At 50.3% G+C, this 20,719-nt stretch overlaps 8 protein-coding genes across 8 annotated transcripts; 3 read left to right on the top strand and 5 right to left on the bottom strand.

Annotated features, from left to right (window-relative positions):
* On the bottom strand, positions 1-2,214 carry JCM6883_006198 (uncharacterized protein; the record flags this gene model as incomplete). The annotated part of the gene is made up of 7 exons (XM_076632739.1): positions 1-46; positions 118-269; positions 353-649; positions 726-1,138; positions 1,208-1,276; positions 1,343-1,792; positions 1,888-2,214. Coding segments are annotated over 7 exons (1,754 nt in total), but the record flags the coding sequence as incomplete, so codon positions are not given.
* Positions 2,215-2,900: 686 nt separating this feature from the next.
* Positions 2,901-5,239, bottom strand: JCM6883_006197 (cytoplasmic tRNA 2-thiolation protein 2; the record flags this gene model as incomplete). The annotated part of the gene is made up of 7 exons (XM_076632738.1): positions 2,901-3,429; positions 3,499-3,670; positions 3,726-4,386; positions 4,451-4,688; positions 4,769-4,963; positions 5,040-5,118; positions 5,188-5,239. 7 exons carry the CDS (start codon positions 5,237-5,239, stop codon positions 2,901-2,903), a joined length of 1,926 nt encoding a protein of 641 aa, XP_076487365.1.
* A 489-nt stretch (positions 5,240-5,728) lies between these two features.
* Positions 5,729-7,252, top strand: JCM6883_006196 (uncharacterized protein; the record flags this gene model as incomplete). Its single annotated transcript, XM_076632737.1, has 2 exons — positions 5,729-6,703; positions 6,776-7,252. 2 exons carry the CDS (start codon positions 5,729-5,731, stop codon positions 7,250-7,252), a joined length of 1,452 nt encoding a protein of 483 aa, XP_076487364.1.
* Positions 7,253-7,906: 654 nt separating this feature from the next.
* On the bottom strand, positions 7,907-9,959 carry JCM6883_006195 (uncharacterized protein; the record flags this gene model as incomplete). Its single annotated transcript, XM_076632736.1, has 12 exons — positions 7,907-8,129; positions 8,192-8,273; positions 8,346-8,418; positions 8,489-8,615; positions 8,688-8,756; positions 8,832-8,926; positions 8,991-9,133; positions 9,197-9,216; positions 9,307-9,361; positions 9,437-9,628; positions 9,774-9,779; positions 9,839-9,959. The coding sequence occupies 12 exons, from the start codon at positions 9,957-9,959 to the stop codon at positions 7,907-7,909; spliced, it is 1,206 nt and encodes a 401-aa protein (XP_076487363.1).
* A 510-nt stretch (positions 9,960-10,469) lies between these two features.
* Positions 10,470-12,594, bottom strand: JCM6883_006194 (O-fucosyltransferase family protein; the record flags this gene model as incomplete). Its single annotated transcript, XM_076632735.1, has 6 exons — positions 10,470-11,463; positions 11,522-11,588; positions 11,651-11,741; positions 11,813-11,995; positions 12,057-12,492; positions 12,581-12,594. 6 exons carry the CDS (start codon positions 12,592-12,594, stop codon positions 10,470-10,472), a joined length of 1,785 nt encoding a protein of 594 aa, XP_076487362.1.
* Positions 12,595-13,498: 904 nt separating this feature from the next.
* JCM6883_006193 (uncharacterized protein) lies at positions 13,499-14,500 on the bottom strand (the record flags this gene model as incomplete). Its single annotated transcript, XM_076632734.1, has 5 exons — positions 13,499-13,699; positions 13,767-13,869; positions 13,957-14,045; positions 14,133-14,194; positions 14,284-14,500. 5 exons carry the CDS (start codon positions 14,498-14,500, stop codon positions 13,499-13,501), a joined length of 672 nt encoding a protein of 223 aa, XP_076487361.1.
* A 1,933-nt stretch (positions 14,501-16,433) lies between these two features.
* Positions 16,434-17,787, top strand: JCM6883_006192 (uncharacterized protein; the record flags this gene model as incomplete). The annotated part of the gene is made up of 3 exons (XM_076632733.1): positions 16,434-16,455; positions 16,582-17,076; positions 17,141-17,787. The coding sequence occupies 3 exons, from the start codon at positions 16,434-16,436 to the stop codon at positions 17,785-17,787; spliced, it is 1,164 nt and encodes a 387-aa protein (XP_076487360.1).
* A 630-nt stretch (positions 17,788-18,417) lies between these two features.
* On the top strand, positions 18,418-20,612 carry ARG2 (acetyl-CoA:L-glutamate N-acetyltransferase; the record flags this gene model as incomplete). Its single annotated transcript, XM_076632732.1, has 4 exons — positions 18,418-18,501; positions 18,565-18,636; positions 18,701-20,532; positions 20,600-20,612. 4 exons carry the CDS (start codon positions 18,418-18,420, stop codon positions 20,610-20,612), a joined length of 2,001 nt encoding a protein of 666 aa, XP_076487359.1.
* Between the last annotated feature and the right edge of the window lie 107 nt (positions 20,613-20,719).

The raw sequence follows: 20,719 nt of genomic DNA, 5'->3' as shown, positions 1-20,719 counted from the left end.
AGGAGACCAGAATCTTCGAGTCCGACCCATCCGGATTTCTTGTTGACTACACGCACACAAGGGAGTGCGTTAGCGAGGGAAGGAGAGAGAGAGGGGGGAGGAGAGAGAGAGACGTACTGTAGTAAGAAATCGATTTCGCGGCCATTCGAAGTCCAGCGAACGAGAGAGTGGTCGAAACGGTTCCTTCCGAAGCGTAAGCGGCGTATCCTTTTTGAGTAGTGTAATCGAGTACCGAACGGAAGTGAGCTCCATCGGGAATGAACGACGCACTGCACAACTCGGCACAACTCGAAAATCGAGTCAGTCTCGCTCTTCTCTCTCGACGATGAAGGGAAGAGAGAACAGGACTCACGATTCGAATCTAACGTTATCAACGATCAAATCCAAATCCTCACTCGTGAATTCGACCCTCGGCAACGGGATTTCCTTGAGAGCACCGAGCAAGCGAGGTAGGAAGACTTGAGACAAATCTTTCCACAAGTCTCCTCCTCCCGCACCGACGAGGTTGATTCCAGTTTCGCCGAAATCAAACATCGACTCTCCGAGTTTCTCGCACGCGTCCGAAACGGCGAGGAGGGCCTTGTCGTGAGAAGCGTGGTCGAGAAGTTTTTGAGCTTCGGCAATCGCATTGTTCGCGTCTTTCTTCCATCTACTCGCAGAGCAGAGTGAGAGAGTTAGTCAGTCAGTCATGTAAAGTAGTGGAGAGAAGAGAGGGTGGGACTAACTCGGCGTTGGACTCGACAATAGACCTCGCTTCATTGTAAATCTTTTCAAACCTCCTCGAAGCTTTCTCACTCGTAACGTAACCAGGATCGTTGATCGCCCTGTCGACCAACTCCTCGAACTCGTTCCAAATCTTTTGGAACCTTTCATCGTTCTCGAGGTGTTTGTACAAAGCCGAAGCAGCGTTGAGCGCAGGGGACAAGTCACCAGTGAAGGATTCGACGATTTGACGGAAGAGGGTCAAGGCGTTCTCGGCTTCTTGGTTGGGTTCTCCATCGAGTTTGATGTTCGCAGAAGTCGATTGAGCGGCATCGACGATTTCTTCTTTCGCGAGTTCGAAGTATTTGCGAGCGAGTCCGGAGAGAGTGTTGATCGCTTCAGAGTATTCAGGTTGATCTTGGATCTCGTTGATGATCTATCATCGGCGAGTGTCGTCAGTCAAGCCGCCATCAGGCGATAAGTGAGAGGGAGAGAGAAAACTCACAGCCTTGAAACGTTCCTTGATGGCATCGAGAGTATCGGTAGGGAGTTCTTCCTCGAGGTATTCCTTGAACTAATCACATTCCCTGATACTCAGTACGTCGATCAAGTAGCAGAGAAAGAAGAGTGTTAGACTGACAGCACGAGCTTTCTTGACTCCTTGACGAAGAGTTTCATCCCTCTTATCCTCGACATCTCTCTTGACTTGCTTCCTGAAGTTCTGTACGTTCATCGCGGCATCTTCCCAGTACAACCCTTCACCAGGAATATGATGTTCCTTCTTCTCCTTTTCACTCGGTCTCGATTTCTTCGCCGCCTTCTTCGAAGCCCTCGTCGCTTTGATCGTCACATCCGCGACTCCTTCCGCCGCATCGGCGAACACATCTCGGAACAAGTTGACTCCATCTCCGATCAGGTTTCGAAGTTCGGAAGAAGTGAGGAGGAGCGAGAAGAGTTGGTGAAGAGATCCGGCGGCTTTTTTCACTTCTTTCTTCGAAGGAACCGGGACCGAGGGGAGTTCGAGGTTACCCGAAACGTCAACGTCGACATCGATATCGGCTTGACTAGCTTGCCAAATGAAACGTTGAATCTAATTAAACAGGAAAGTTGACTTTCATCAGTTTGTCTCGCTTCAACAACGATACGAGAGAGAGAGAGAGAGAAGGAGTGTGCGCGCTTGCTTACCTTGTCATCATCATTCTTTTCCAAAATCAACCTATTGATACTCTCCAACACTCTCCTCGTATCGACCACAACTTCTTTCCCTCTCTTTGATAATTTCGCACCTCCAGCTTTCCTCGCAACCATCCCCCCAATCTCGGGTTGTAAAACACTCGACCTCAACGCCGCTTGAACGTATCGAACGAGTTGATCCGAAGTAGGTAACTTGCCCGCTTGGAGAGCACCATAGGCGGCAGCGAGGTTTTGAAGAGTGAGAGAGGCCGAATCGGCTACTTGTTGAGCTTGTCCCGAGGAGGAGAGGAGTGGGACGTTCGAGAGTGATTCAGACATGGTTTGAGTAGTCTGTGAGGAAGGATTGAGAGTCAGTCCACGTAGAGAAAGAGGAGATAGAGATGGAGAGGGGGGAGGGATGACGTCGCGAGTGGGGAAACGCGAGAGGAGGAGGGAAGAGGAGAGTAGGAGAGCAATGTAGAGTGGATAGAGTAGACTCACTGTAATGATGTTTGACTGGTTTTCGTGAAAGACAACCAGTTGTACAGTAAAGGTGAGAAGAGAGAAGAGAGAAGAGAGAAAGAGAGAGAGGCGAGTTCGTCAGTTTCCGTTTGGATTCGATTCGATTTTCAGATCGACCCGGTTCGAAGTGCTGCGGCTCGGTCCCAGTTCGTTTCGTTTCACGCGGATCTTGGGCTACTGTAGCACAGCATTCACTCACTCATTCGTTAGCTTCGTTGAAATCGACGAGAGAGCGGTCATCGTTCTGCTCTCTTTCCTTCTTGTATTCCAGGAGAGGTCCCGATCAAGGCGATCCGAGCGACGGACTTTCCGATTGGAACGCACGCACTGAGCGAGGTTCGAACGTAGAAGACAGATTTGAGCGAGGACCCACTTTCGAGTTGCACATCTCTTTTTTTTTTCCTCTCTCTCCTTCTACCTCTGCTTCATCTCTCGCCTGATGTTGACCAATATCTTCTCTTATAGAGCTCGTATATAACACTCCAAACCAGCTCCTTGCAGTTTCAATCCTCCTCGAGTAAAAACTCCTGAATCTCCCTCTTGATCCCCTCCTCCCCCTTCACCTCCTTCATCGTCGTCGTCCCTTTTCTACTCCGTTCGACGTTCTCCAATACATAACTCGGTAGTTCCAACCTCCCCTCTTCCTTGCCATCTATTGTCGTCGAAGGTTTCTTGATCGAAGATTTCTTCGAAGTTTGTAAGAGTAAAAGACAGGCGTAACATAAATGAGACGAGAGATCGAATACGTCCTCCTTCCCCTCTTCTTGCTCCTTCTCTTGTGTTGCTGTTACAGTAGGGTCGGCGGGAGAAGAGGAAGGGGTAGAGGAATCGTCTTCTGGTGAAAGGAGATGGTTCTTCGAAGGTTGATAAGGTTCCCTCTTCCTCGCCACATTCCCCATCTTCGTCGTCGCTGTCCCTTTCGTTTTCTCCAGTGTCGTCGGGTTCGCCGGCTGAGCGAGTGCCTGTCGTGCAGATTGTAAATCCGAAATAGTGATTGATCTATTCCAACCCTCCGCGTTTCTTTGCGCAGGCCTGTAATCCCTCTCTGGATTCCATCAGTCCCAATTCAACTTGAGCTGATGTAGGAAGGAAGGAACATACATTTCGCAGAGAGCGCAAGCGTGGCCAGGTTGATCGAGGACGATTGAATCGGAGGAACGTAATCCGAGTTTATGGGCCGTTTTAGTAATGATTGAAACGGTACTTGGGAATTGAGCTTCCAAGTTCAATACGAAATCTATCCACTCCCACAGACATCTCTCATCAGCTTCTTCTGCCCCAAACTCGCGGGGAATGCAAGATGGGAGGGAGAATGAGAGAGCGCGTACCTTCGACTAATTTCCCAATCCCAACTTTCTTGATATCCTTCTCCACCCTCCCGAAACCTTCCCCGTCCAACGCCCTCACACTCGTATCCTCATTCCGCACTGTCACGGTTTCCAATCCTTCACTCTGAACGTAATATCCAACTTCTTTACTTAAACTAGTTCCCATTGGTCTACAAACCAACACATCTCCTCTTCCCTCTTCCTCTTCCTCTTCCTGTCCCTGTCCCTGTGCGACTTCGACTTGCTGGGCCTGGGAGTGAATGTATTCGATAGAGATTTCTTCCCCGAGAGAATAACCACGTCCTTGAGAAATGTTTGAAATCGTTTTGATTCCTAATCGAGTCGAATTGTCGCCCATTAGAAGGATTTCTGCTCCGAGGGAACGAGTGGTCGAGAGAAGAAGGGTTTGGAGGAGGGTTTGATGCAGAGTCGAATAGGTTGTCGGAGGGAGAGGAGCGGAGGCGGGATGGAGGAGGGCGAGTAGTCGTTCAGTTGATGAGGACGTAGAGGCTGATGAGTGAGAAGGTAGAAGTGGGGAAGAAGTTGATGTAGAGAGCAGCAGCGAGGAGGAGGAAGAGAAGAGGGTAGAGAGCTTGAGGGGAAGGAAACGGAATGGAGTGGTTGAAGTCACGATTTGTTCGATTTCAGAGGTTTGATCAGGCTACTCATCTCGAGAGAGAGAGTTAGCTCTAATTTTAGGCTAGCGGAGAAGAGTGGGAACTTACACCGAATTCTGGGAGTTCGGATTCATCGATGAATACCACAGTTGAATCTGGATGAAAAGCAGGAGGGAAGAATTGTTTCTTTGGTCCTCCCTTTTTCTTCTTCCTCAGTTGAGGAGCATCTTCCTGGTCCTCCGTCCTTTCTAGTTCTTCTAGTTCTACTGTCGCTGTGGCTACTTCAACTTCAGGTTCAGGTTCCGGTTGTTTGAAGTAAGAACTCTTGAACAATTCCAACATAGCCCTTCATTCCGAAATCTCGTTCAATCATCAGCTTCTCTCTTCCCTCACTTCGTAGCTACTAATCCCGTGTAGTGTACTCACCTACTAGACGCCCCACCCGAGAATGCCAACACGACTTTACTCAATTCCCTCTTCTTCTGATTCTGATTCTGATTATTCTCTCCCTTCCTCACTTCCCCTCCCTTCTTGTACGCTTCAAACCCATTCTTCGAAACGATTTTCGCACCTTCTAGGGATTTCCGGAATCTACCTTGGAAAGAAGCTAGGAAACAATCACTGCACGTTCGCGAGAGATTCAAGAGTTAGCGAGAGTTGAGGCGGAAGGGAAAGGAGAGGGGAAACGGGGACGAACTGGCACCATGCAGTTGCGCGAACTACAATTTTAGGAGGTTGACCACATCGGACACAGGTGCTCGAGGGCGGTGGGAGAACTAGCAAGAGAGAGAGAGGGATTGATGAGAAACGAGAGAGCGAGAAGGAGGAAAGAGAGGGACGCTTACTAGGAATGTTCTCGGATGCTGCTTCATCTTGTGAGGGTTGTCCACACGACATTCTTGACTTTGATCGGGTCGAAGGTGGCGATGAAGGTAAGAGAGAGAAGAGGGAGAGAATTGTTTTCCACTTCTTGATCTCTTTCTCCATCTTTCGACTCACTGAACCACCTATACGACTCACTCAAGGTACTCAGATCGTACTTGAATGCCTATACGACCATCTGGAGGGTTCAACCGATCAATCCAGCCGTGTCTCCGAAGTTTGATCTCTAATCGAATGTCAACAAACTCGTACAGCACTAGGTCGAAAACGAAAGTACCGGAAGCACAACAACAGGGTCAAGGAGAGCGTACAGAGATGCCCAAGTGGACTAGAGGAGGTGGAGTAGCTGGTGGGAGAGGAGGCAGAGGAGGAAGAGGAGGAGGTCCGTCCGCTTTTTCGTAGGTCTTTGCTCTCGTTTTACCTCTCTGCAACATGGTACTCCCTTGGACTGAACGATATACGAGTTTGTTTTGTGAACGGGAGAGTAGCGATCAACCGAGACAAATGGATCCTACAGCAAATTCCTTCGAACCAGGACCTCAGGCTTCGAGGAGACAACCTCTACCGGATCAATCGATGAGCTGGCGAGCGGCTGGTCCGACGTCACGGGGACGAGGTCGAGGTGGAGGATCTAGAGGAGGAGGAGGGCAGTACAATCCTCAACATTTTCGACAGGAGAGAGCTCCTCCCATAACCTCACAAGAATCGAGCTCGATCTGGTCTACTGGTGACTACCGACCACTTTGCGCTCCACCTCCTCGACGTCCCGGATCTCGTTCCCCATCTCCCCCTCCCTACGCCTCGGCTCCCTCCGGTCATCGATCCACACAACGAGAAGATACTCCCGAACGTCGACAAAAACTCCATCAACGTTCCACTCCGGTCCCCGTTCCCTCCTCCGCCTATCTCTCCGCTTCCTCCATCGTTCTCTCATCCTCTCAGACCTCACGGGAACGGGAGAAAAAACCGCCGATGCTCCTCATCCTCGATCTGAATCACACGCTCCTCTGTCGCTCCGAACGAAATCGATCCGGTTCAAAAGTCCCCTTGGTTCGTCCTTACCTCTCGACTTTTCTTGAATACATCACGTTATCATCGGAATGGATTCGACCGATCGTGTTCAGTTCGGCAAGGTTTCAGAACGTTATATCACTTTTAATCGCTCTTAATCTCATCCCCCCTCCTCCACTTCCGACGACGAATGGAGGCTTCACCCAACCGCCACCTCCAACAGAGTACTATGAGTGCGGTGAAGACGATGTCTTGTCGTTGATCTGGACTAGAGAAAACATGGGATTAAACTCACGAGATTTCCGAGGAGACGTCGAAACTACGAAAGATCTCGAAGGAGTTTGGCGGGCTCTCGAACTCGGAACTACATCGCGCGGAATCCCACCTACTGGCGAAGAACTCGAACGAAGGAGGAATCTCGAAGGAGCTAAACGAACGATTTTACTCGACGACGAAGTTTCGAAAGCTGTGCGTCTCTTCCTTCTCTCTTCATCCACGTCGGAGCTTTCGAGTTGATGCAGGATCGAAGTGCGTTCATAGGCTCAGCAACCCTATTCCCTTTTACCGATCAAACCGTTCCTTCTAACCCGATCCGATTTTCCCCCAATCCCTCCATTTCAGCCCAAATCACCAACCGATTTACCTCCTCCACCTTTCGCCGTCGAATTGAATCATCCCCATGATCATCCTCTATGGGAGGATCGAACGCTTTTGAGCGTGATCTATCAATTGACTGAAATTTCAAGATGGGGGAATATCAGTTCCTCTATAAGATCCGGAGGACTCGATGCGATTCGAAAGACCGTCAAGGAGGAATTGGAGCAGAAGGGAACTGGAGAGGAGGAAGTGAGTGAGGAAATGGTTGAAGGGGAAATGGAGAGGAGGGGAGAGGAATTATGTAAAGGATTAGGAATTCAGGTCAGGAAGGAATGGGATAAAGGATGGAGGGAGGGAGTATTGGAGAGGAAGAGACAGGAAAGGATACTCGGTGCGTTGGGAGGAGTCGAGGAGCGATGAGAAAGGTCGAGCGAGGGTTTTGGTTCGGGAAGAGGTCTGAGGACTTTGTTCTATTCATCCACGGCAGACAGGAGGTTTTACTATTCGTGTTGCAACTGGTTTGCACTTTCTCTTCCTCTCTTCTGTGTGCTCTCGATACCAAACAACGAGAGGGTAGATCCGTATGCGAAGGAGAAAATCTGAGTTCCAGAGGGAGAGAAAAAAAGGGGAGCGTGTTTTTGCTTGCGAAAAGGTATTAAAGGACGATGAGGTCCGAAGGGAATGCAGTAGGCAGAGATAGGTAGGAGAGAGCGTAAGGAGAGGGAGAAAGAACGACAAACCGAAAACGAAAGACCAAAATGGGGAGATGAAAAACGAAAGTAACTAAAGATGGATGACTGAGGTAGATGAGGATAGAAGATGATATGATAAGACCGTGAGACCGAGTGATAGAGAGCGGGAGAGAGTTCCAGGGAGTTCCGACGAGATGAGGTGAGGGCGAGGGGTAAATTTTCCCAAAAGAAGTGTCTGTTTTGATCGATGAAGAGGTCGACGATGATGACGCTGAGGAAGCCGAAAGAGAGAGAGAGAGAGGAAGATCTAGAATAGAATGATAGGGTAGTTTGTAGCGACCCAATAGGGGGGGGTATTCACAGCAAGGGAGAAAGAAGAAATCTAAGCGAGGATAACGAATCCAAGGGTGGTAGCAACGAGTCCAGCGAATCCAGTTCCGACTAGCTTGAGAGCTCCGGAAGTGTTGTTAGATCCGGTGGCGGCGTTGGCGACTCCCGATGCGGCGGCTCCGGCTCCGGTCGTAACTGCTTCGGAAGCAGAAGTCGAGGAAGGTTCAGGGGTCGACGTAGGGGGAACGAAGGTCGAGGTGGCGGTGGCGTAGAATCTACGACAATAGAGAGTGTCAGAGAGATAGGAAGAGGAGACAGAGGGAAAGTCTGAACCTACGCCTCGGAGGCAGTCGATTCGTAAGCTTCTTGTTGAGTAACGTTTTGTTTGTTGGGGTTTCCGCACTCTCCGATAGGGGTGTCTGAGAAGTAGCGAAAGGCGTGTCAGTCACTAGACATTGGAAGAAATACTCGAGTTCACGCAGACGACTAACAGTAGAAGAGATGGTCGGAAACGTTTTGTCCTCCAAGGCAGTTGGCATCAGTAGCAGTGTTGCAGATGTCGAACTATGCCCCGGCAAGCAACGAGTCAGCACAAGCCGTGAAGAGACAGAGAAGAGAGGGGAGGCAAACATACGTTCATTCCGTAGGTAACGTTTTCTCCGTAAACGTGGAAACCTTGAAGCGTGTGAGTGTAGTTGGCCGACTCAGGAATGTATCCAGGGATAGCATCGTCGTTAGCAACAGTACGTTGACCAGCCTCTCTGTTGTTCGAGCGAACACGAAGAAAAGCAGTGTGAGCTCGGGGCGGCGAGAAAGGTGATGAGATGACGTACCCTTGGAAGAGCGAGTTGTAGAGGTCAGCAGCGGCAGGGTTGAAGACACGGGGAGCTCCGTGGGAGTGACTAGTAGCGTAGAGAATCGAAAAATTAGTATTCTCTCGGGCAAAGTGGCTTAGTTGCCGATGAGCGTGTACCCACGACCAATGGCAGAGGTTCCTCCATCCCAAATCGATCGATGCAATCAACGCCATAGCTCCACCGAATCCGTGTCCAGTCACAGACCATTGATGACCCTGTAAAGACGAGGTTCAGACACGAAACTCGGTAAAGAAACAACGACGACGAAACTCGACTCACAGTGGTGTTGACGTAGTATTTGACCAACTCCCAATCATTCGTAGCCTCCTTGACTTCGAGGTAAGCTTGGAGAGCTCCAGCGTGAGCCGTGCAACCACCTTCGACTTCCGTACATCTGGGTCCGAGGTTAAGTGCCGTTCCAACTGTGGTTTCAGACAACTCATTAGCTTCGGATATCGCTGTTATGATCAATGTGCTGCACTCACTGTCTGCGGTCGAATCGTTGCTGAAGGAGAGAAAGAGAAAAAGTGTCAGTTTTGTTTTTGAAGGGGCAGCGGCTCTTCGACCGATTCTAACAAGAGATTGATATACTCACAAAGTAGATTCCCATCCGAACATTCCCTTGAAGACGACAACGACCTTGTCCATCTCTATAGTCGCGCAAAATTGTCCGTGAGCTTTTATTTCCCTTTCGCCTCCGCTTCACAAGATTCTGCTCGACTAACCAGGAATGATGACGTTGAATCCAGAAGCTCCGGAAGCCGTTGGACCGAATTGTTGGATCAAAGTCCAAGGCGCTTCAGTCGATTCGGGGAAAGACTTCAACAAAGCGGCTTGAGTGAAAGTTTGTTGAGTACAAATCGTCGTCGGGTCGTCACTGTATGCCGCCATCGATAACAATCCATGGTAACGTTCATCTGTATGACCACAGATGATGGAGTTAGCGACGAAGAGCGAGGAAGAAAGTTGAAATCAAAACAAGTCGGGGAAATTGCGAAGAGGAGAGAGAGAGAGTGAAAAAGAGGGGGAGGCTGCGCAACAAAGGAGTAGAGGAGGACTCACGCCAATCTGTACAAGGTAAGACGAGTCAGTGCATGTCACAAAGAGACGGTGTGGAAGCGGCTCACATTGAGAACTCGAAACGGTAGAATCCGTAGAAGTCGAGTTGTCCAACACTTCTTGAGCGAGACCGAGTTGAGGAAGGAGTGAAAGTGCCGCGATGGCAGCGATTGATCGAATAGCGGGCATACTGAACTGGAATATGTCGACGAGGTTATCGGATGGGGAAAAGGAGAAGGAGAGAGAGCGAGAACGGTTGGAAGAATTGGCGATTCAATCGGGTCGGCGGCCTCTTCAAATAGAAAACTCTCTTTTTTTCCAAGAGAAGTTCACTCAACTTGCCTTCTCTTCGCCCAGTACGGACCTTTTTGTCCGGTTGGAAAAACGATGAGCTCGAGCTCGCAGCGACCTAAGCGGATCGCGATTCTGATGGTGACCGAGGTGGTAGCTTGTGCTGAGTACGTACCAAGAGCGAGGACAGCGGAGCTTTAGACTCGAAGAAGCTTCTGGTCAGAATCTGAGGTGAATCGCAACGTGGCTAAACGACATTCTGCGCGCGTGCTGCTTTAAAAGTTGAAGTCCTTCATCTAGGTGAGTGCTCTCCTGATGAAGCCAGCGTCTTCCAAGGCTACAAATCAATTGCGCGTCTAGAGAGGGGGAAATGAGAGCGATACAAAGGAAGATATGAAACATGATATTCTAACCTACAATGAGAGTCTTTCCCCCATTCCAAGACTCTACTCGACGAGCCGCAACATACGAGAACGTCGATTGACGAGTCCCGACGAACCCGACCGCTCGACTCAAGATACTCGAATCGAGGACTCCAGGATACCACCCTCCGAACCTCGCCGACGTCGCGAATTCAACGTGGTTGATGTAAATCCAACCCAACTTGTTCAGTTTCTTGATGAAGAGAGGATCTGTCGAATCGGTCGCGAACAATACCGGTAAATCTTGAGCTTTCTTCTTCCCTTGTCGACCTTTCACCATTTTTTGAACCTTTTCGACTCCAGCTTTGAACCTTTCTGCAACTTCTTCCGCCGTTTTACTCGTTCGTCCCAGATCGATAAAGTCTCCTTGTCGAAGGTGAACGGCGATGAATTTCTTTCGGTTCGAACCGAGGAGAGCGATCAAGAGTTCGTCCGTCAAGTGATTGATGTGCTTGTTGAATCGCAAGTGTCTTCCAACCTCTTCCCAGATCGGTCCTTCGTGCGACAACTCTTCGATCGAGTGAGTGTAGTCGGGAGTTCCTTCCGAAGTTTGAATATTCGGTACGTAGAATGTGTTTTCGAGGCAGAGGAGATTCGGGTCGGGGAAGGGTGGAGCAGAGTCGATAGAACCAAAGGTAGATTGAGCGAATTGGGTCAACCAAGGAGTTTGATCATTCAATTCGAGGAGTTCGATATTCGGGAACGTAATCGAGTTTTCAATCGAAGACTGAACTCGGTATTCTTCAGGGTACGGCCAAAAGTTCGTTTCGATGTTGTAGCGAGATAAGGGTTCAGTTTCTCCTTGATCGCGAGCTCCCCAACAACTGAGTTTTTCTCGTTGAGTTCCGATCGTGTCGACGAGTTTGACGTCGTTCCAACTGACGACGGAAGCGTTCGAGTAGTAGGCGAAGGACTTCATGTCGAAGAATTCGTCGAGTGGTCGGTCTCCGCCTTCGGAGTGAACAGCAGCGAGGTCCGTTCTGTTTTATCGAGGAGAGTCAGCCCGTGACTAAATTCAAGAGATGAGAAGATGCTTACAGGATGGCGGTACGATCTAATCGTTGAGCAACGTGAACGACCTTGAGCATTTCGATAAGTTGATTCGCTGTCAAGAAATCGCGAGGTGAGCTCGTTTTCCTCATAAACGGGAGAGAGGTAGAAGCTCACTAAGTCCTCCGTAAGGGAACGTAGTCACGTATCCAGCACCTGGTTTCAGGTTTGCCTTGTATGAATGTAGAGGAATGTTGCTTTTCAGAGGCTGCAAGGTTGGAAGAGCGAGAAGTCAGGCTCGAGGCATCTCGAGAAGCAGAGATAGTGTGTGAGACTTACGTTTGGTCGACCGAGAGCCTTGATCTTGGCTTTCTCTACGAAACCTCCTTTCGTGTGCGTGTGTTTCGTGAGGAAGAAGATGAAGAGAGTCGTGACGATCGTGATGATTCCAATTCGTTCAGCCGCTCTTCGACTCCTTTGAATCTTGAATTTGCGCTGAGGAGTGTTCGAGAATTGGTCAAACTGTATCAAGACAGTCTTGTCAGCCTCTAGCGCGGAAACGGGACATGAAAGGAGAGCTTACGAAAGAAGCGACGGCACTCGAAGTTCTCCTTCTTAGCGTTTTCTCATCCGGATCTCCTCCGAGTCTCAAATCTTCATCCATATCCAACTCAATATGACTCTTCTCGTCCGAAGAACCGTTGTAACCCGTCGTCGGATCCATCGGAGTCATCGGAGAATAAGTTGACGATTTTCCACCCCCAAACAACCCTCCTAGCGAGAACGAACTCGACGTCCCTCTTGTCCTCGTCCAATCTACTGTCGGTTTGTTCCATAAAGGAGCGTTCGACGTTCGACGCGCGGCAGGTTTCTGGGGTAGTTTCGCAGAGGCTTTCTCGTTTGAAGAATCAAATTCGCTTGTTGTTCTCGTTGTTGAGGGCCGAGGAGGTGAAGAGCGGGAAATGAAAGGAGTGTTGACGTTGTCATCTTCGTCTTCCATGTTGAAGACGTGAACCGATCTAGAGTTGGGGAGAGAAAGGAGAGAGGAGTATGGTTTGGTCAGATCATCTCGGTTCATCTTCGGATGAAGCTGGGGGTGCTACTCACGGTCTACGAGACATCTTGAACGAGCGTCTGAGTCTAGAGAGTCGGTTTAGAGGAATCCAGAGCCGGATGAATGAGGTAGTTTCCGACTGAACGAGCTCCGATTGAGCTTGAGGATGCGAGTAGCTGTCGAAAGAGACTTGAGTTATTGGTTGGTCTTCAAGATTGCTTAGACGAAGCTGATTGTGGTGCAGAGTGATGAAGTGATGAAAGACGATGATCTTTCTCCTTTGACGACAAGCCGCTTTTTGGAAGCGATGAGGTTTTTAAACATTATAGTCGGTCTCGAACGCTGTCTATTGAAAGGACTAGGTCGAGAGAGGGGGGAAACGCATCAAAGGATGTGAGATGTCCGCTTTCGGAAAGTGTCGAGTAATTTTTCGCAGACCTTGAGTCTCATCAGAGAGAAATGGCTGAGCTTATTTGCGAGGGTAGCTCATCCATTCGTTCAAATCAGAGTATGCGTTGAGCGACAAAGCAAAAGTGAACGAAAAGCGAAAAGAGAAAAACGTTGATTCTCTTCGCAAGTGAGCTCTTGCGAAAGGACCTCACCTTCAGACTTCGACATCCGACGTGTCGAGCTTTCTACGAAGACTGCGAGACATCGAGGAGGAACGAAGAAGGGGTTTGCAGGTGCGGGTGCAAGGGAACGAAAGGAAGAACTCGTCGCTCGCGAAAAAAGGGTAATCGAAAGGATCAAGGTATACGTAGAAAGGAATCTATGAGGGTATGAACAGTGTCTGTTACTCGTCGGCAGTGTCTGTAGTCGTGAGTCGAATCGGAGAAAGGAGTGTGAGGCGAAATGAGAGTGAAAGAGTCGTCGAATCGTGCGAAGTCTGATTGTTCAGGGTGTGATGTCCCAACTCTGTCGATCTCGCCGTTGCGCCTTAAAGAAACAAAGAGCATCAGAGCAAGATCACTTCATCGAGAAGTAGTCCAATGACTCACTCGTTCTTCCTCTCCAATCCACCCTTGCTTCTTCTTGAACAGATCCTCACATTCGCCCCATTTCAGCTTGCCTTGCTCACTCAACTCGACACACTTGTTCCTCGATAGTGAGTGTAGCAGACAGCCTCGAGCTGAATCAGAATGACGATCGCACGAAGCGCAGCGGATTGAGAACTGTCAAAAGCGAAATCGTGTCAGCGTCTTCGTCGATTCGAACGAGAGAAAGAGCGAGGATGCTCACGACATGAGGAGTTGCGCAGTTTGATGACACTTGATCGATAGAGAGGGCGTGCAGGGGGGAATTGAGGAGGTTTGGATCGCAGTACGAGGGCTCTGCTCCGGATCTGCAGCGACGTTCAGCATTCGGTCAGTGTGAAGTCTATGACCCTGACGGAGGACGTTCACTCGAAGTGAGACGAAGGAGAACTTACGTGATTTCAAACAATCCGTCTTGCGTTGGAGTCACGAACCATTCCAGATCGGGTTCGAGTGAAGCTATTGCACTCTGTCCGATATTCGTCTACGAGGGGAGGAGTCAGTAGTGAGCTCTGGACTTTCGAGTTCGCCTCTTTAAGCGAAAAGAGGAAGAAAAGAGAGAGAAACTAACTGCTTTGACCCCATCCATCAATCCCGTATCGCTCGTTGAAACCGCCCTCCAGACAATCTCAGCTACAGTTCACGGGGAAGTCGATCGCGGAAGAAGAATGTGAGCTTCTAGCGTCTGACAATCGATCCTTCATCGAGAATTGTCGACTTACCTTGATTCGTTTTCTTCACCGTCTGTACCAACCCAGAGAACCACGGCGTACACCATTCATCCGACGAAGGATCTGCTCCCGTCAAGCGAGTATTCGAGGCTTTTGAAGATGACGGAAGAACAGCGGCCGAGACGGCGGAGGAGGAAGAAAGAGAGGAGGATAGCAGGGCGAAGGTCGTCACTAGGAGAGGTGTTATTCCCTGCACCGGTAACTGCATCTCTGCTGGTCGTTTGAGTGGGCGGAAGAGAGGAGCGAGTCGAAAGAGGAGGAACCGAGGGAGGATCCGACTTGAAGGTCTGTGCGTCTGAAAGGGTCTTCGTTTGATTCTTCTCCCTCGTCTTGCCGCGTATCGTCGGAGTCGTGTCGTCGGGGCGTGAAGAGTGAAGAGGAAGAGGGTTGCACAGCATGCACTCTTCCCTCCTCGGCTTGGTTTTTTTTTGTTCTCCATCTTTTGTGAGCGCGGAGCTCCAAAGAGGTCAAAATTCTTCCTTTCCTCCCTCCTTCCTTTTCCCACTCTCTTCATCCTCTTCCTGTTCTTCTCTCTGGTCTTCCGAGGCGACAGTCAATCGAGATCGAGAACGAGGCGTAATCGGCGGAGAGGGGGAGGACAAAGAGTCGCATTCGACAGCATTCACAGGTAATGCTTGTACTCGCCTTCACAGCTACATAGGGAAGAACTGCCATATATTCGCTGCCGATATCACTCATACTTGCACAGAGAGGCCAGAGAAGTATCTCGCCGTCGTTGTCCGCTTTTTCACACCTTCTCGTCGAAGTTTACTTTTTTTAGGTTGAAGCCTGGTCACTCCATGAGCAGTGAGGATCCATCTGACCTCGACGATGTGTCAGAGTCTTGAACTACCCTATGCAGATGTATAGAAGGAAGATCGTCAAGCGTGTTCTCGATACCGTTCTCCGCCATCGTCGTTTGAACCATACCGAGTTGCAATTCGTTTGACGACGCCTCGAAGTAGATCAAGGTAGTTCAAGCTCAGAGCAGAATGTCTGTATTGACGCGAAGGCGAATCTTTGTTCCAGATCAGCTTTCCGAGGAGTACCGAAGTCAGCTTTGGCCAAATTTGAGAAAAACGATACATACGGTGTTGACGGCCCGAAGAAGTTGTCCGTACTCGTCTGAAGTCCAGAGCTCACCCTCATGACTGGCCAATCATCAACCTCTGAAACGGTTCAGCGCTGGAGGTGAAACGCAAGTTGTTTTTGCGCTTCAAAGTCGTCGAGTCGTCCTCTGCTCTCACTTGCAGTCCTCTCTCTAGTGACGCCAACGAGTCAGTCGCTGATCCGTGTCACATGCGGGGCGTGAGAGGCGGGAGGAAGAGAGACGAGGGGAAAGGTCAGGCTCACGTCGGGTCAGGGAATGCGATCCATGCTTTTCCCGCGATCCTGGATTCCGTTCGTCTGTTGTGCAGTTCCGCTTTGTCCCTCTTCTTGTTCTTGCACACGTTCACGAAAGAGATTGACTTCCCGACAACGGAGCTCCGAACGAATTCGCCAAGGTGGCGAAGGGAGATCAGCTCCAAGTCATTCTTCTCGTTCGCTCCTCCTTGTCGCTGTTCCATCTGTACGTCGTCTTCGGGCGTAGTTCACCCGAGTGGACCGGCAGGGTGAAAGGTGTGGGATGCCGCTGCGAAGAGGTTGGTCGGACCACTTTTACCCTACCACGCTAGACCCACGCGCTAAAAAGGAAGAGAGAGTGCGAGACTTCAAGTTTGACTTGTGGAGATCTTTCAAAGCCGGAAGTCTGGAACTCGCTGCTATAGCTCCGGCTTCTCACTCCCTCACTCAGTCTCTCTTTCTTTCCGCCTTTCAACACACATTCGGCACGACCAACTCGACATCTCCTCAGCAACTTGAAGAACAGCTGAACCGATTCTCCAAAACAGACACCCCCGCGTTTCGACTCTCACTCTTTTTTGACGCGTCCCGGAAGCAATCTAGAGAAGAGGGCGTACACCCTCTTGCGCCACAGCTATAGACCCAAGGGACTCAAACAGTGAGCAACACTCTTCTTCCCCAACAGATCTGAGTAGTTTGTTGACTCTTTTCAACGCTTTCCAAATTTCGAACCCGTGATCAGCCAGTCGGGTTCCTGCTCCCTCCGATTCGACTCGTCTCACATTCTCTTCAGAGCAATGGTAGCGGTGTCACCTCGCCGTAAGTCCACTGCCCCTCTTCCTTCGTCGGCGTCGCGATTTCGCGCTCGATTCGGAAATATCTGTCCTTTTGTTCACAGAGCAGTCCAGCCAAATCTAACTTTTACTCCGTTCTTTGTACTCGTAGCTCTCACATTCGCTCTACCGCCAGAGCAGTTCTCACCTCCGACTCCCTCGACTCCGAATTTCTTGAATCGACTCTCTCGAAGAATTTCGCAATCCGGCGCAAACTTGAAACGTAAAGTCAGTAAAGGCGGGAAGGGACCAGTGAGGAGAGCTTCAGAGACGGATAAAGAGAACAGAACAAAGTCGGTGGACGTTGTGGAGGAAACACAAGTTAGGAAGGGTACGGAAGAGGAGGAGAAACCGAGGAAATCGACGCTGAAGAGAGGGCTACGAGTGTCGGTTATGAGGAGGACGAAAAGTGAAGGTGCACCGCAACAAGCGGCGAGTTCCTGGGCGGAGAAGGACGAGCCAGAGGACGAGAAAGAGAGAATTGAGGAACCAGAACGGGTTGCAGAGGTGACAACGAAGAAGGAAGACCAGTCAGAGGCATCGTCACATAGAGGAAGTTACTTTTACAGCAACTCGCTCGGAGTGTGCTGGGACGGAAGAGAAAGAGGTGAGCTTTCTTCTCGTTTTCACCTCGCTCTTTGCTCTAACTCACCGGATCCTCGTCTTGACAGTTCATCCGGACGCTTTCCTCTTCACGCCTTACTCTTCCAACTGCGACGTTGTACCCTCTCCCGTCATCGCTTCAGACGCTCGCGTCGTCTACGCTTCAACCCTCTCTTCCTTCCCTCCACGACCGCCTCTTCGACCTCGTACTCCCCCGCAACCGACTCCCGCAAGTCAGATCGCTGCAGAATATCGTGCTCTCCATCCGAAAACTCCCTCAGTCTACTCATTCTCAGATTTCGATATCCCTCCGGAAGAAAACACTCCAACGAACGCCAGCCCTTCCTCTACTCCTCCACCTCCTCTCAAACCTCTCACTCTTCCGGACTCGCGTTATTCCTCTTCGCTTCATTCCTCCATCGCTTCGAGCCGACCTTCGGATGGATTCTGCGAACCTCTCACGCCCGGACTCAGTGAAGACAGTTCGACGAGTCTTGAAAGTCTAGCTCGTGATGAAGCGTTCCCTCCCGACGACGACGACGACGAGGCAACAGAGGAGGGAAGGAACGTGCCTGAGACGAAGGAAGTCCCGAGGTTTTCACTCGTCGATTCAGGGCCCGTCGCGATTCTCCATCCGAAACCGTCGATGGTTTTCAGTGAAGGGTCGAGCACGATCGACACCTGGAGGGACTGCGAGGAAGCAGTCGACTCGTAAGGCTTCGTCGCAGGAGGTCATCGGGCGTTTTTCCTTTCTCCGTTTTCTCAGGTTCATTTTCTCCTCTCTATTGTATCCCCATTCTCCATCTCTGTTCAGGATCGTCTCATCAGTGCTACTAATACTAAGCTTTTACCCCTTCTCTCGACCTAATCTCTGTTGTCTGTCGATTCCCAGCTCTCTAATGACCCAATCTGTCTTCCACTATTTCACTCTGTACCCCTCATCATCGTAGCACGTTCTCCTCTTCTTTTCATAGCATCATGTCGTTCTCCAAATTGCATTACTTCTCATTGGTTTACCCCTCCGGCCGAACTACGGTACAGTAGCCTCCGAACGAGAACCATTTCCAACATTTCAGGTTTTCATTTCGAATTTCGAAAAAGTTAGTATCGGATCGGAACATCTGCGCCAAATACAGCTCGGCGAGTTGGAGAACTGCGTCAACTTCGAAGCTAGCGAGCCAAAATTGCGAAACGAGCAATTGAGCGAGCGAAATGCTCTCCTTTTTTGACTCTTTCCTACCCCCCCTCATCAGCTTGATCGGACTCGCCTTCACTCAAAGCACGATCGGAACACTCTTCAGAAGTGCATCAGACGAGCGACGGTCTTCGGAGTCGCCGGATCGGGATGACTTTGTTGTTGAAGGAAGCGATCAGCACTGGGAAGTCGTTCCAAGCTTCTGCAAAGGGCAAAAACGTTTTCAACGATGTCGTAAGTCCCCGAATATTGTACCGCAAGGGTTCTGCGAGCTGATGAGACTGCGGGAGAAACTAGTTGAATCGGAGATTGTACTCGGGCAGAGCAGGACCTGGTCAGAGTCGACAGGCAGAGCTAGAGATGCAGAGGGTGAGCTAAAACTACACTCTATACTTCGACTCGAGAGCGAAACCTCACGGTTCGAGTATGCTAGGACTTCATTCTATCGGTTCTCGAGGCTCAACCTTCCGCTCGAGATTCTCGATTCTACCTCAAGAATTTCGATCCTGCCGCAGCTCCACATCGATCGAAACCCTCTCTGTTCGACCCTATATCCGAAAGCGATAAACCCGCGTTCCCGATGAACGATCAAGAAACTCCGACAACCGCTTTCTCTTCGACTCTTCCAATTGGATTCCCTCCCCTCTCCTCCGCTTCCATTACTTCCTCGACAACGACGACGACAGAAAAGAGCACGAACGAACTCGCAGACGAATTACTCGCTCATCCAGCTAGCAGACATACGGCACTCGTTAAAGTACAAGGACCGTTCACGGACCGTCAGATGGAGTCAATAGCGGAAGGAATGGTCTACCTGAAAAAGTTGGGATTGGTCTCGATCATCGTCATGGACAACGAGAATTGGAACGAGGAGGAGGATCGAATCGTCGCGACTCCAGAAGACGAACGAAGGCGACAAGTCGTCGCGTTGAGGGAACGGATGAAGGCGGAAACCTTACAGTTCAGCAACATGCTCGAAGCGAAAGGAGGAGCCGCGAGACCTTTACTCGAAGGAGTACTCTGCGTGAAAGGAGCCGCGTTCGAAGATACTCTCGCTCCGATCGCTTCGACGAGCGAGAAACCTTACGACGTGACCCATACCGACCTCTTCGTCGACTCGTTATCTGGGATCCGAAACGCCGTCAGGAGGGGAGAGATTCCAGTCATTCCACCCATGGCGCTCGATCAATCTTGTTTCTCGATTTGCGTTTCGGCGAACGACGCCTTACGAGCAATCTCTCACGGACTCGCCGACGCCGAACGACAAGCGGGATTACGGTACGAAGCGGATGCTCGACTCGAACACGACGTCGACCTCACTCCCGTACGAATCATGATCATCAATCGAGAAGGAGGAATTCCTTCACCCGCTCGAGAAGGAGATCCCCATCTATCGATCAACTTAGAGTCCGAATTCGACTACATCAATCAATCGTTCATTTGGCAAGAATCTCATCCGACCGCTCTATCGAACCTCGCCTTGATCCGAGATTGTCTCGCCGATTTACCTCGAACCGCTTCCGCCATTCTCGTCTCTCATCGTTCCCCTCGATCCCTCATAGCGAACCTCATCACGAACAAACCTGCCCATTCCCCTTCTCTCCATCACGATCTCATCCCCCGTCGAAACATACAACATCAACCGACGATCATTCGTCGAGGTCTCCCCATTCGAGTCATGCGTTCGATGAACGACCTCGACGAAGATAAACTCACCCACGTCCTCGAAGAATCGTTTGGGAAAACTCTCGATCGCGAACCATTCTACGATCGACTGAGGAGGGATTTAGATTTCTGTATCGTCGCGGGAGATTATCAAGCCGTCGCGATCGTCACAAACGAACGAGATCCTACCTCTGGAGGAGAAACGATTGCTTACTTGGACAAATTCGCCGTGTTACCTTCGTTGCAAGGGGATGGAACCGTTGATTTCCTCTGGGGGGCACTTCGAGACGAATCTTGGGGACTCGGACTCGTCGACGCGTTGAACCCGAACGTAGGTGGCTTGGGAGGTCAAGGTATCGCACGAGATTTGGTCTGGAGGTCGAGATCGAACAATCCAGTCAACAAATGGTATTTCGATCGTTCGAACGGGTTCTTCAAGATTCCTCCGCCGAGGGGAAGCCCCGTTGGATTTGCGTTGTTTTGGTGTGAGGCGGAAGATAAGGCGGCACAGCTGTTTAGGAACGTCAAAGAGGGGAAGGAGGGAATTGCGACTCCTGGGAAAATGAAACAGTGGGCAAAAGTCATTGGCGCGATTCCTAGGTGAGCCCTCGCTCTTTCGCACACTCTTCTGGAATGTCAGGATACTGATTCTCTGTTGCGCCCGTAGCTGTTGGAAGTAATTCTTGCGTGTGTTTTTGAGCTTAGCATTTCTCGTCATTCGGTTTCATTCATCCTACGTATCTCATTCTAGTACTAGCATCCTCATCTCGTTCACTCGCATTGTAAT

Source organism: Sporobolomyces salmoneus (genome assembly GCF_050403485.1).
Source record: "Sporobolomyces salmoneus JCM6883 DNA, S_salmoneus_JCM6883_v1_ctg29, whole genome shotgun sequence".
Taxonomy (NCBI): Eukaryota; Fungi; Basidiomycota; class Microbotryomycetes; order Sporidiobolales; family Sporidiobolaceae; genus Sporobolomyces; species Sporobolomyces salmoneus.
This window is presented reverse-complemented; position numbering and strand designations above follow the sequence as displayed.